This window comes from Amphiprion ocellaris, chromosome 2 (genome assembly GCF_022539595.1).
Source record: "Amphiprion ocellaris isolate individual 3 ecotype Okinawa chromosome 2, ASM2253959v1, whole genome shotgun sequence".
NCBI classification, from domain to species: Eukaryota; Metazoa; Chordata; class Actinopteri; family Pomacentridae; genus Amphiprion; species Amphiprion ocellaris.
In genome coordinates this window covers 2689838-2702082 of record NC_072767.1, presented here as the reverse complement: position 1 = coordinate 2702082, position 12245 = coordinate 2689838, and the positions used below count along the sequence as shown (strand labels likewise).

At 37.6% G+C, this 12245-nt stretch overlaps 1 protein-coding gene across 1 annotated transcript; it reads right to left on the bottom strand.

Annotated features, from left to right (window-relative positions):
* Nucleotides 1–2807: 2807 nt before the first annotated feature.
* On the bottom strand, nt 2808–11045 carry selp (selectin P). The gene is made up of 18 exons (XM_023277663.3): nt 10961–11045; nt 10783–10852; nt 10315–10701; nt 10130–10234; nt 8715–8900; nt 8433–8624; nt 6664–6849; nt 6341–6526; nt 6035–6220; nt 5761–5946; nt 5385–5570; nt 4966–5151; nt 4697–4882; nt 4374–4559; nt 4073–4261; nt 3799–3987; nt 3590–3706; nt 2808–3493 (listed from the first exon to the last, which is right to left on the bottom strand). Exons 2-18 carry the CDS (start codon nt 10850–10852, stop codon nt 3429–3431), a joined length of 2988 nt encoding a protein of 995 aa, XP_023133431.2. The 5' UTR covers nt 10961–11045; the 3' UTR covers nt 2808–3428.
* Nucleotides 11046–12245: the final 1200 nt, after the last annotated feature.

The following is a 12245-nucleotide window of genomic DNA, read 5'->3' as shown; positions in this document are numbered from 1 at the left end:
AGTATTGTGTTTGAGTCCCTATAAAGGTATTATGGAGTGAATTTACCAGAGTGAAAGTTTTGGTTTAACCCTGTTGAGCATGTATAATATTACTGTACCTGACCGTAATTTTTGGCAGGGCCCAGATCCTGCAGTATTATTAATTATGGACATAAACCCACTTAGTTTAATATTATAGCCAAGATGCCAAGGCACTGCTAAATGTGGAAATTAACTTAATTTTAATATAATAGCTCATAATCATCAATGCAATAGGGTCTTAGCCCTATAGTTAAAGTAGTCAGGTTAATCACCAAAATTAACAATTCTTTGCAATGTTTTTCTATATAATTATACAGTTAGTGCCTCATTGATGATTATAGGGAGACCAACACATTTTTTTTTTTTTTTTTTTTGGCACCACACAATCGTAGTCCGTCTGACTGCAAACAAAATGTGGTTTCTGCTTCCATTACTGCTAATTCCTCGTGAGTCTGAACACAGCCTGGAATCCACCAGCAGGACCCTTTTGAAGGTTCCCAAGTCTCGTTTGGTCACTAATGAGGCCTGAGCCCCCAAACTCTAGCTGTCCTCTTTAAGGTCTCTTCTGAAAACCCATTTTCACCATATGGCCTTTTCTTAACGGCGGCTTTACTTTTTACAATTTTACTGTTTTTTTAATGGGAGCTGTTTCAAATGATTTTTTATTATTTGAATTTATTTGTTTTTACTGTAACCCACTGTGTAACTGTGCGTTTTGAAAGGTGCCATACAAATAAAGTTAACATTACCTGTCAGTACGAGGAAAAGGGGCAACGCCAGCAGGGGGCGCTGCAGGAGTCAGGGTGGCTCGACTATGACGTCACTGTGGTGGGCGGAGACAGCGGACTTGAACCCGGAAGCTGTGCTGCAGGTAACTGAGGAACCCTGGATTTTGAGGCTTTAATTGAGAGTTCATGGTGTGTCGAGCAGAGACTGGAGGAGACATGAAGAAGGGAAGGACTTCCAGAGATGGAGCGGGATTTAGATGGTTAGATTTCTGCTGGAGCTGGTGCCGGTGGACTGACGGGATGGGCGGAGCTGGAGAGCCCGACGTTTTTGAAGTAGCCGAAATATCAAAAATTGTTGATGTCTCGAGATTTAGGACACGCAATCTCAACTTCTGCTTTGGTTTTAATGCTGCCCTCCTGCTGTAAAGACGAATCTACCCACCGGATGTGATCAGGCAGAAGGTAATAGAGGCTCCCTCGGTTATAAAGTGGGAGGGCGGGACTTAATAGGCTAAGTAGTAAATGATTGGACAGAAAAAGGTCTCGTGACTTCCTGACTCAGTACCTGTCTGAACTAACACAAAAAGCTCCATAAATTTCATGATTATTTCAGTGAATTTACATCTCTAAATATACACCTGATTTTACAGGGGTGAATGAATTTATTCCTGTAAATTCACGTTCTGTTAGAATTAGGAGAGTCGAAAGGAACTCTGAGGAATTTTTACATTTTTTTTTTTTTTTAAATTGAGGAACCTTTTGATGAACAGCTTAAGCCAGAGAAAAGGTTACTGAAGGAACTTCTATGTAGGCCTAACTGATTTTACACCTGCATTTACACTTTTTTATTCGAAAACTTTATTTTATTGTGATTGTGTGACTTACAATTTTACAACATGTACACAATATAGTCAATTTAGCTTGATTTATCGATAAGGGAATAACAATATGTGTCGTTTTGTCCAGTATTTTATAGTGTTATAGTATATTTTGGAAATAATGTTGGCTATATTACCAAATGGTTTGGTTTCCTCATTTTTGGGATAAATTAGGATCTTGTTTGACTTTCTGCCAACAGCTTTGTCTGCAAATGACTCTCGCTATTAATGTGAAAGTCTGCAATTACATAAATGTAAAATTTTTTTTTCTGATGTTAAGGGTAAAAAAATGCTATGAAAACAACTAATAATAACAACAATAATAATGACACAGTTTTGGGATTTTGATTTTTTTTTCTGTAAGCCACTCTCGATAATTGCATAAATGTAAATTTAAAAAAAAAATTCCCCTGATTTTTATGGCAAAAATAAACAAATACTATAAAAATAACTGATAGTAACAACAGCAATAATAACGATACAGTTTTGTTTTGTGATTTTTGATTAAATTAAGATTTTGTTTGAGTTTCTGCCTAGACATTTGTGTGGAAACGAGTCTTGGAAACAATGCCAAGGTCTCTATTTGCATTAATGTAAAAATAAATAAAAAAATTCTCATGTTTGCAAAAAAACTAAAGAATAACAAGTTTCAAATGGAACCTCAAACTCCACAAAACATTCTTGAACCTCCTCGAAGCAACATTTTAACTTCAAAAGGTTCCTCCACAGTAGTAATGGTGAAAAACCCCAAAATGTTCCTCAGATGCTCTTCTAAGAGTGTAAGTGCTAAAACATATTCACTGTAGTGTAGTTAGAGTGGTGGTTGTGATTTGGCCCCTCAGTGTGGATCGGTGCCCAGTGTGACCCACTGAGCTGACACTAATAACAGATCACCTCCTCATCGCTCCATGACAGGAGCTTTCTGGTCACTAAATGTGCTAAACTGACACTTTGTGGCAGATTGTGAACCTCAGAGGTTCTCTGCCTCGTTCACAAGTGACCCCACATTATTAAAATGTCAAATAGAGCATCCAGCGAGGACAGTGAGCACGACAGGATCGACCTGAATGCTACCACATGAGGCTGGACATTGCTGAAATGATGCCAACACTGATGAAATGCTTGATTTATGACACCCAGGTAAGAATTAAATGAAACTAAAGCAAGAAAAAGATAATGATTACTCAACCATTGTTGATAGTTTATTGTTAATTAAGCAATTTACAAGCAGGACATGAAGCAAAAGCTGCACATAAATAAGTACTAAGGATGGAGTAAAAATGGAAATAAGTGTTTTGGAACAACTATTATACAATGAATACACTCTTAGAAGTAGAAGAGTCTTGGGAAACTCTTTTGTGGCATTTGGGGTTCTACGTTCTACTCTTTATAATTATCTGGGAATATTTTTTAGCTCCCCAAAACAGCAGATAACATTTAGATGTTCCTACAGTAGGTGAACAGGGAGTCATTTGTGCATATTTTTGTCAAAAGAAAGTCAAATATGATCTGAATTTTTCCAAAAAAATCTCTAAAATTTGCAATAATATCTCCTAAATTGTTCAAAAGAACTCCATGATTTAATGCCAAATAAGTTTTAAAAATAAAATGAACACGACAAAGTGTGAACGAAGGTATAAAGTGTCAATTAGGTCTACAGAAAACCAACAAAAAGTTCCTTGAGTATTCCCAGAGTTCCTCAAGAACCTTCTAATTTTAGGTAACTACCGATTGTCTCATATAATTAATAATAGGTAGCATTAAGCAAAATCAGATCTCAGAAAAAATGCAAAAAATGTAATTAAAATTCAAATGCTGGGTTTTCTGTTTCTTCCCATGCATGATCCTCAGCCATGATTGGAGGCCCTGCAATGACAAAAAGAAATACAGGATTAGAAATGCACTTATTGTGTGCTACAAAGTGTTGTATGTTTCATTTAGAATCATTTCTTTAGGACTCACCTCTTTTCCTAAATTGCCACATGACCAACAAAACCAGTCCAACTAGGATCAGTACCAGAACAGCAGAGGATGCACCAACTCCAGTGTACATCAGCATGGCCGTCCCCATCGACATACCTTCCACAGGAACACATAAAGATGACTGTAAAGACTTTTATTTCTTGTTGTTACTGCATAGTTCATGATCAACAAATGAAAAATGGATCTACCTGTGCAGCTGGGCAGACTATCACTCCAAAACCCAGTCGAGGAGCAAACCAGCATCGACGTTCCATTTAGTGAAAATCCCTCATTACAGGTGAAAACACACTGAGAGCCAAAGCTGAAATCCCCCAGAGGATGGGAGCAGTTCATAGACAGGGATAACGGCAAAGCTCTGATGGATTCACACCGTACAGCTGGAAAAGGACAGAAATTATCCTCATAAATATTTAATTCCAAGTCTAACAAGATAAAAGCAGTAGGTTTAAAGGTAGAACTCACGCTGACAGGTGGGTAGATTCTGACTCCAGAGGCCGGAGGTGTTGCATGTCATCGTCGGTGTTCCTCTCAACCAGAAACCTTCACTGCATGCAAAGTCACAGGTTGAGCCATAACTGAAAGGAGAGTTTGGATGACTGCAGTTCATCACCCCATGCTGCGGGGCTTCAGCCAGTAGGGGGCACTGACGAGCTGTGGATAACATTTAACACAAAGATTTTTAGCAAAGCAAAGTCACCAAGAACACACCACTGATTCAAGACAAGCTTTGTCAAATGCAGCTCTCTCATTTTTGATTTATTACCCTGACAGCGAGGCATTTCTCTGCTCCACCTGCCCACAGAAGTGCAGTTTGTATCTTTTGAACCAATCAGCAGAAAACCCTCATCACATGTTGATGTGCACTGAGAACCAAAGCTGAACTCTTCATGAGGGTCGGAGCACAATAAAGAGCCGTGGGAGGGAGAAGTGAGAGTAGGGCATATTTTAGCTGCAAGAAAACAGAGACAAACATTATTTCAAAGCTTTTCTTGGTCAAAAACTGAAGTTAAATCATCTAAATCATGAAAATATAAACTCATTTGTGCATGTACAATCACTAGACAATGATATAGAGATTGGTCTTACCCGAGCATCGTGGGATATCTATGTTCCATGTTCCCAGAGAGGTGCACTCGGTTTTAGCAATCCCATTAAGGACAAAACCTTCCTCACATGTAGTTGTGCACTGAGAACCAAAACTGAACTCTCCATGAGGGTCGGAGCAGAATAAAGAGCCGTGAGAGGGAGAACTGAGAGCAGGGCATGCTTTAGCTGGAAGACAAACAGAGAAAAGCATTATTTCAAAGTTTTCCTGGGTGAAAAGTGCAGTTCAACCATGCTAATAAGAGCTTTACCCAAGCATTGTGGGATGTCTGTGCTCCATTTTCCTGCAGAGGTGCATTCAGTGTCAGATGTCCCATTTAAAAGAAAGCCTTCTTCACATGTAGTCGTGCACTGAGATCCAAAACTGAACTCTCCGTGAGGTTTAGAGCAAATTAAGGAGCCATGAGGAGGAGATTTAAGTGTGGCACATCTCTTGGCTGAAGGAAAACAGAAAAAGCTCAGGATAAACGAGAGGGTTTTTTTTGTAAAGTTGCATTTGGACACTATAAATCTTGAAATAAAAGCTCCTTAGTTGTTTATGATTAACAGATTAGGATGCAGATATGCAGTTATTTAGCTGGAAGATAAACAGGGACACGGTCATCTAAACCATAAAAGCTTCTCTGTGCATCTATGATTGCAAAAAAAATTATAAAAAGCTTGTTTTTACCTGTGCATTGTGGGATGTCTTCATTCCATGTGCCTGCAGAGGTGCATTCAGTGTCAGCTGTCCCATTTAGAAGAAAACCTTCCTCACAGGTGGTCGTGCACTGAGAACCAAAACTGAACTCTCCATGAGGTTTGGAGCAATTTAAGGAGCCATGAGGAGGAGATTTTAGTGTGGGACATCTCTTGGCTGGAACGGAACAGAGAGAGCAAAAGATCAACAAGATATTTCCAGAGTTTTATGGGGAAAAATTACATTTAAGCAACACATTTGGAAATAGATATTAAGCCTAATTTTGGTAGAAGATAACCAGAGATAAACAGGTACAGGGTCATCTAAATTTTAAAAATATGTGTTATGATAAATATATCGCTTTTACCCAAGCAGTGTGGGATTTCTGTGCTCCATGTGCCCAGAGAAGTGCATTCAGTGTCAGCTGTCCCATTCAGAATAAATCCTTCCTCGCAGGTGGTCGTGCACTGAGAACCAAAACTGAACTCTCCATGAGGTTTGGAGCAAATTAAGGAGCCATGAGGAGGAGATTGTAGTATGTGGCATGTCTTAGCTGTAGCAGAACAGACAGAGCAAAAGATAAACAAGATATTTCCAGAGTTTTACGAGGAAAAGTGGTATTTAGGATTCATTTTCTCTACCCAAGCAGTGTGGGACATCTGTGCTCCATGTGCCTGAAGAGGTGCACTCAGTTTCAGCTGTCCCATTCAAAATAAAGCCCTCCTCACAGGTGGTCGTGCAACGAGAACCAAAACTGAAGTTTCCATGAGGATCAGAGCAAATGAAGGATCCATGAGCAGTAGAGTTCAGTGGGGGACATCTCTTAGCTGTACAGAGAGAGGTAAAAACAAAAAAAATGTTAGTATTGTGTAGGAAAGTTGCATCGGGATGCAGTCTAAACCTTGAAATTACAAAATCTATGTAGAATTTGGTTGCATTTTCTTTACCCAAGCAGCTTGGCATGTCTGCGCTCCACACGCCCAGCGAGGTGCACTCAAAGCTGGACGTTCCATTGAGCAGAAATCCTTCATCACAAGCTTCTGTACACCGAGAACCAAAACTGAAGGAACCGTTTGGGTCGGAGCAGGAGAGGGAGCCGTGAGGAGGGGATTTAATGGGATTACACCTCTTAGCTTAAGAAAGACAGAAAAAGAAAGATCAGCAACTAGTAAATAGACATTCTACAGGCAGAAAAGTTAGGGGAAAAAAGTAATTTGTGCACTAAGAGCAGAATGTGTGGCATTTATTCTGACTACACTTCATCCTTTACCCTTGCAATCAGGAAGTGCATGACTCCAGTTGGCCTGAGAAGAACATTCCGTCATGTTTGCACCAATCAGATCAAATCCATCTTCACACTGCACGGTGCACATCGAGCCATAGCTGTACTCCTTTATAGGGTCTTTGCATTGCATATGCGCATGAAGTGGAGCCTTTATACTGCTGCACTGCACCACTAGAGAAGAAGAAACACTTTTATACATCAGGGGAGTGTGTGTTTATATTGAGGAAGCCTCTTTTGCCTTTATTTTATGAAGCACCCTGTGCATGTAGGTGTGGGTTTGCTCCACTGTCCTGAGGCCAGACAGGTGAGTGTGTCTCCGGTCAGGTAGAATCCATCCTGACGGGGGAAGTTACACTGAGAACCCAATGAAAAAGACGTCCACACATGTCACGTTTCCAGAAACAGGAGGGGAAATGGCGGGGCACTTTTTCACTTCGGTGGAACGCAGATATCAATCACACAAAGGCCAAACAGAGTGCCGATCAATTACTCCAGTTACACAAACACAGCCTGGACATGAGGTGGAGGTTTGAATAATGATGCTGACACAATTATCAGTCACAATGTTATTTTTCTGGTGCAAACATGAATGAGTGTGAAGGAAAGCGATAATAGGTGTGACCTGAAAGTGATCTGACGTGGAGTCCAGACAGGAAGTGACTCAGGCCAGTTCTACATTATTAAAAGGTGGTGGTGATTTGCTTAACAAGGGTCATGTTTGGTCAAAGACTCATTCAATAGAAAATCTAACAAGTCCAGAAAAAATTCCCACTCTGACCGACTCAGATTCTGCTGGATTTCTTTGTGTACAATAACTTCTGTATATTTAATGAAGTCATACAAAATTTTACATTCATACTATGAATATTTCCAGAGTTCCAGACCCTTGAAGTCCGTAAGGGTGGGTCAAAATTCTCTGCTTTTTAATTGCATTATTTTTTTCCCTATAACTTCATAAGTACAGGAGACAGACATATGGAATTTTCTGTGATGAAAAGTATATTTTTCATTGAGCCCTGTTGAAAATTGCAACTAGTTTTGCATCCATACATAAGAAACTGGAAATTATCAATCAATAATTTATGGAAAAGGAATGTTTTTTTTTACTTCTTCTTACTCCTTTTTGAATATGTAGACCTAATCCAGAATTGTGTAATATTTCTTTTGCTTTATGAGTTTGTTTTGTATTTATGTGTATGGACATGTATGTATATATGAATATATAATAAGAATTCCTTGTTTTCTTGGTATTTGTCTTTACATATTCAAAATGAATATCTCAATCTCCACTCCAAGTGTCATAATCTAAAGCCAAAGTCTTTTTTTTAGTACTAACAAAACAAACTTAGAGGATGAATATTATGGTTTATATCGTAGTTCCAGCAGCAAAATTTTACCAATTTATAAAGTATGACAGAGTCATAGAGGAAAGCACTGGGACCCTGGATTTGTTTTCTGATAATTTGCCTGAGAAAAAAAGTCCATTTATAGGTAAGATTTCGTGGTTTATATCACCGTGTGTAATAGGGGGCTGGTCAGAATAATTCATAGCAAAATAAAGGTCTGATTTTTACCTACAGTTTGACACCAGCATCATCTTCTAGACATGATTCCAGGCCATGACAAATAATATTCCAATAAGACTTCAGAAAAGACACAATATTTGCATGAAATGATCTCCTTTTCAATCATGTTACGCTTTAACACCCCATTTGGTCTAATTTCATTTACAATTTAAGGTAAAAACAGCGTACCTGTGCATGCTGGGACGCTGGCCGTCCATTGGCCGCTGTGATCACAGCGTATCCGGTCCTCTCCAATGAGGTCGAAGCCTTCGTCACACCTGAACTCACAGGTGGAGTTGTAGCTGTGAGGTCCCACCGGGTGTCTGCAGGTCATTGTTCCACTGCTGAAGTTAGTGTGGCTCAGATCTGGACACTGTTCAGCTGTGAGACGCAGTAGAAAAATATTTTCCATCTAACTTCAACATCTGAAATAACAAATATTTTGACAGTGTGGGCTTCCTGTTGTTATACCTTGACACAGAGGAACTGGTTGGTTCCAATGTCCGCTGGCTTGGCAGAACAGTTGGGACTCGCCGACCAACCGGAAGCCTCGTTCACAGCTGAAAAGGCAGGAAGAGTTGAAACGATTGGACCCGAAGGGATGGAAACAGAGTTGAGAGCCGTGAGCTGGATCTGCCAAAGGGTTGCATGCAATATCTGAAAAAAAAAACAAAGGACCATCTGTTATTTAATTCATCAGAGAACCAGGTCATGGCTATTTTCAAAGATTATGAAAATATTATTAACACTCTGCAACAGGATAGACAACAATGGAAGAAGTTACTGAGGACTGAGTCAAAAACAATGAAAAAATGAGTGCGCTGTATAAAAAAAAACAATTCTGTAGATATGTTGAAAGTCTGACTCCAAGAATGTCAGAAAACAGGCAAATTTCAGTAAAATAAATACATTTTTTTAATCTGATCTAAATACAGTAAAACTGTTATTTTACTGTGATTTTCTGTAATTTCACAAAACAAGGAATTTGTAATTAATTACCATTTTTAAATTCCAAAAATATATCACATTTCTTACAAATAACAGCAAATATCTGTAAAAAATAATTGTATTTTTTCTATTTTTTTTCTTTGCAGATTTACATATAGTAACATTGTAATTTTGTGGGAGAAAATTATAGAGAAATTAATAATTACTTGAAAAATACTGATTTTTGATGCAGACTTTATATACACCTTTAACCTCTTTGTGTGTTTGCTTACAATCAACATGTAAATTCACACTTTTTTTCTGGGATTTTTTGTAATCTTAAATTTTACAAAACAAGAAAAATATATAAAATAACAGTTTGAAAAATTATTGGCCATGCTTCAGTCCTCATCATGCACAATTTTTCTTTCAAGTAACAGCAATATCTGTTGATTTAAGTATAGAAAAAAATGTTAAATTTAAAATTCAAACATTGCAGCAGAGCAAATTTACAGTTACAGATTTTTGATGTGGATATTATTTACAGTTTAGGGCTGCTTTTTTGGTTAATATGTATATTTTTTAAAACTTTCTTTCTGTAATTTAAATAGATATTTAATTCACATTTTCTTCAGCAAAATTGGGAAAATTTGTACAATAACAGTAAAATTTTTCAAAAATTGTCTTATTTACTTTTTACACTATAGTTCAGGAAAACACTGAGCAGAAGTAGTAATAATTACTCAATGCTTCATTAGTGTAGCATCTTATTGTCAGTTTTCTAGTAATTCATCAGTTTTCGGTCTGTGACTGAGCTGTTCAAGAAATACTCATGACTCATTAATTACCAGGTTGTTCCTCATTTGTTCCTGACTTACTAACTTCTCCTATGTTGGTACACCATATTGTACTGAATAGTGTGAAAACTGGTTTGAATAATGCTGAAAATATTTGCTCACCCTCACAGCTTGGGCCGGAGAAACCAGGATGACACTTGCAGGTGTAGTTTCCTATAGTCTCCACACAGTCTGCATGAGCACTGCAGGAATCCTGTCTGCAAGAGGCTGCAAAGGTCCGGAAAACATCAAACACCACAGAAAAAGTCAACAGATGTCTGCATCAAACAACGTGAAGAGTGTTTTACCAGAGTAGCAGACGGTTCCCTTCCTTTGTTGGCATTTCTCGTTGTTCCACTTGGCTGCATCTTTGTCCCTCTTGATGTAAATCTCCACACAGTCCTGACCTGCGATCCTATCTGGTTCCGATGTCGCCCAGTTTTGGGCCTCTTCAGGGACATTCTCATTGGTTTCTACCCAGGTCCACACTCCAGCCACTTTGCGAATCCCTATCCAGTAATATTTGGAGTTGCGTGGCAGCAGCTCATTGAGGAAGTCGGTCTCCTCCTGGTTGTGGATGGCCACCATGTCGGTGAAATGCTCCTGGCACCACTGACGGGCCTCCAGCCACCTCCGGCTCGGACTGGTGCTGTAGTTGTACGTCCAGGCCTGAGCTCCTCCTCTGCTGCTCAGCTCTACAAGATGGTGTTTTAACAGTAAATTATATGCGAATGCGTAAAGAAGAAGAGTTTGGTTTCTGGATTATGCAGACTTACGTTGCGCAAACACAACCAGTGCAGCTATCAGCAGCCTGTGATGCACGTTTAGTCTCATATCAGCTGACATCTGATGATTAAAAAAGATGTTAAATGCACACGAGAGTTCAAATACAGTTTAATTTCACACATATATATGCGGGAATGAATAACTGCACTAAAGTTTCAGAGGTCTCACCGTTTGATCTGTCTTCAGTTAGTCTTTGCAGACAATAAATGACTAAACAATATTACATGCCCTTCAGGGAATGAGTCAATGACCAGTTTTGTAATATCAATTCTACCACAGCTTCCCTTCAGGAAGGGCATCGCTTAAACCACCCACAACACTCTGGAGACACAAACACACAAATACAGACACACACACACACGTGCACACACACTAACTCTGTTAAATGCTTTTCAAGATTATTTTGATTGATTTATTTGGCAAAGTTTTCTTGTCCATCCCATCACACGCATTTACATAATGAGTGTCCATGCAATATATCAAGTAAAACATGCAGTAAGTTAGACAAAATCCTGAGCTACCAATTATTAGAACTCGTAGTTCATACTTAAGCTAAACACATCAACAAGCTGAACAGTAAGTTGTAATAACTGCATAAAAATGGATACACAAAAAAGAAAAGTCAGTTAAAATCTGAAAATCTTACAGCAAAGGTGCCAGAAATAAAATATAAAAAAATGGAAGAAATTTCTAAAGCTAAAAAAAAAGGTAAAACAATGAAAATAATGACAAATATCTGTAAAATAATTCTGTTTTTAGCTGATTTAGATACAGTAAAACAAGGACATTTTATAGTCACAATTTGTAGAAGGAAAAAACAGTATTTATATATATATATATATATATATATATATATATACATATATATATATATATATTAAAAAAAAAATTTTGACTGCCAAAATGTACATTCATATTTTTTCTGTGATTTTACTAGACAATAACATACTCTGTAAAATCTGTAAATTAGCAGTTTAAATAATTAATTACCATTTTTTTCCATCCTTCATATATAGAATTTTTATTTCAAATACTTGCAAGTATCTGTAAAATATTTGTTCTGTATTTTCTGCCAATTTAAATATAGTTAAAAAAAAATCACTGTAAAAATACAGATTTTTGATATGGACATTGTTAACAGTTTTGGCCTTTTTCTTTCTTTTTCTTTCTTTTTTCTTTTTTCAACATTTTTTAAGGTTAATTTTTGGGAAAATAACAGTTTAAAAATTATTTGTCATTTTTTCAATCATTTGTATTTTTTACATTTTAAATAATGACAAATATCTGTAAAATACTGATATTTCTAAGATAAAAAAATGTAGAATTTTATAGTGAAGCTTTGTAAAAATAAATCACTGTAAAAATCCAGATTTTTGGTGTGGATATTGTTAAAGTTTTGGCTTGTTTTTTCTTTTCTGTTTCTTTATTTTTTTTCTAAACTTTTTTTCAGGCT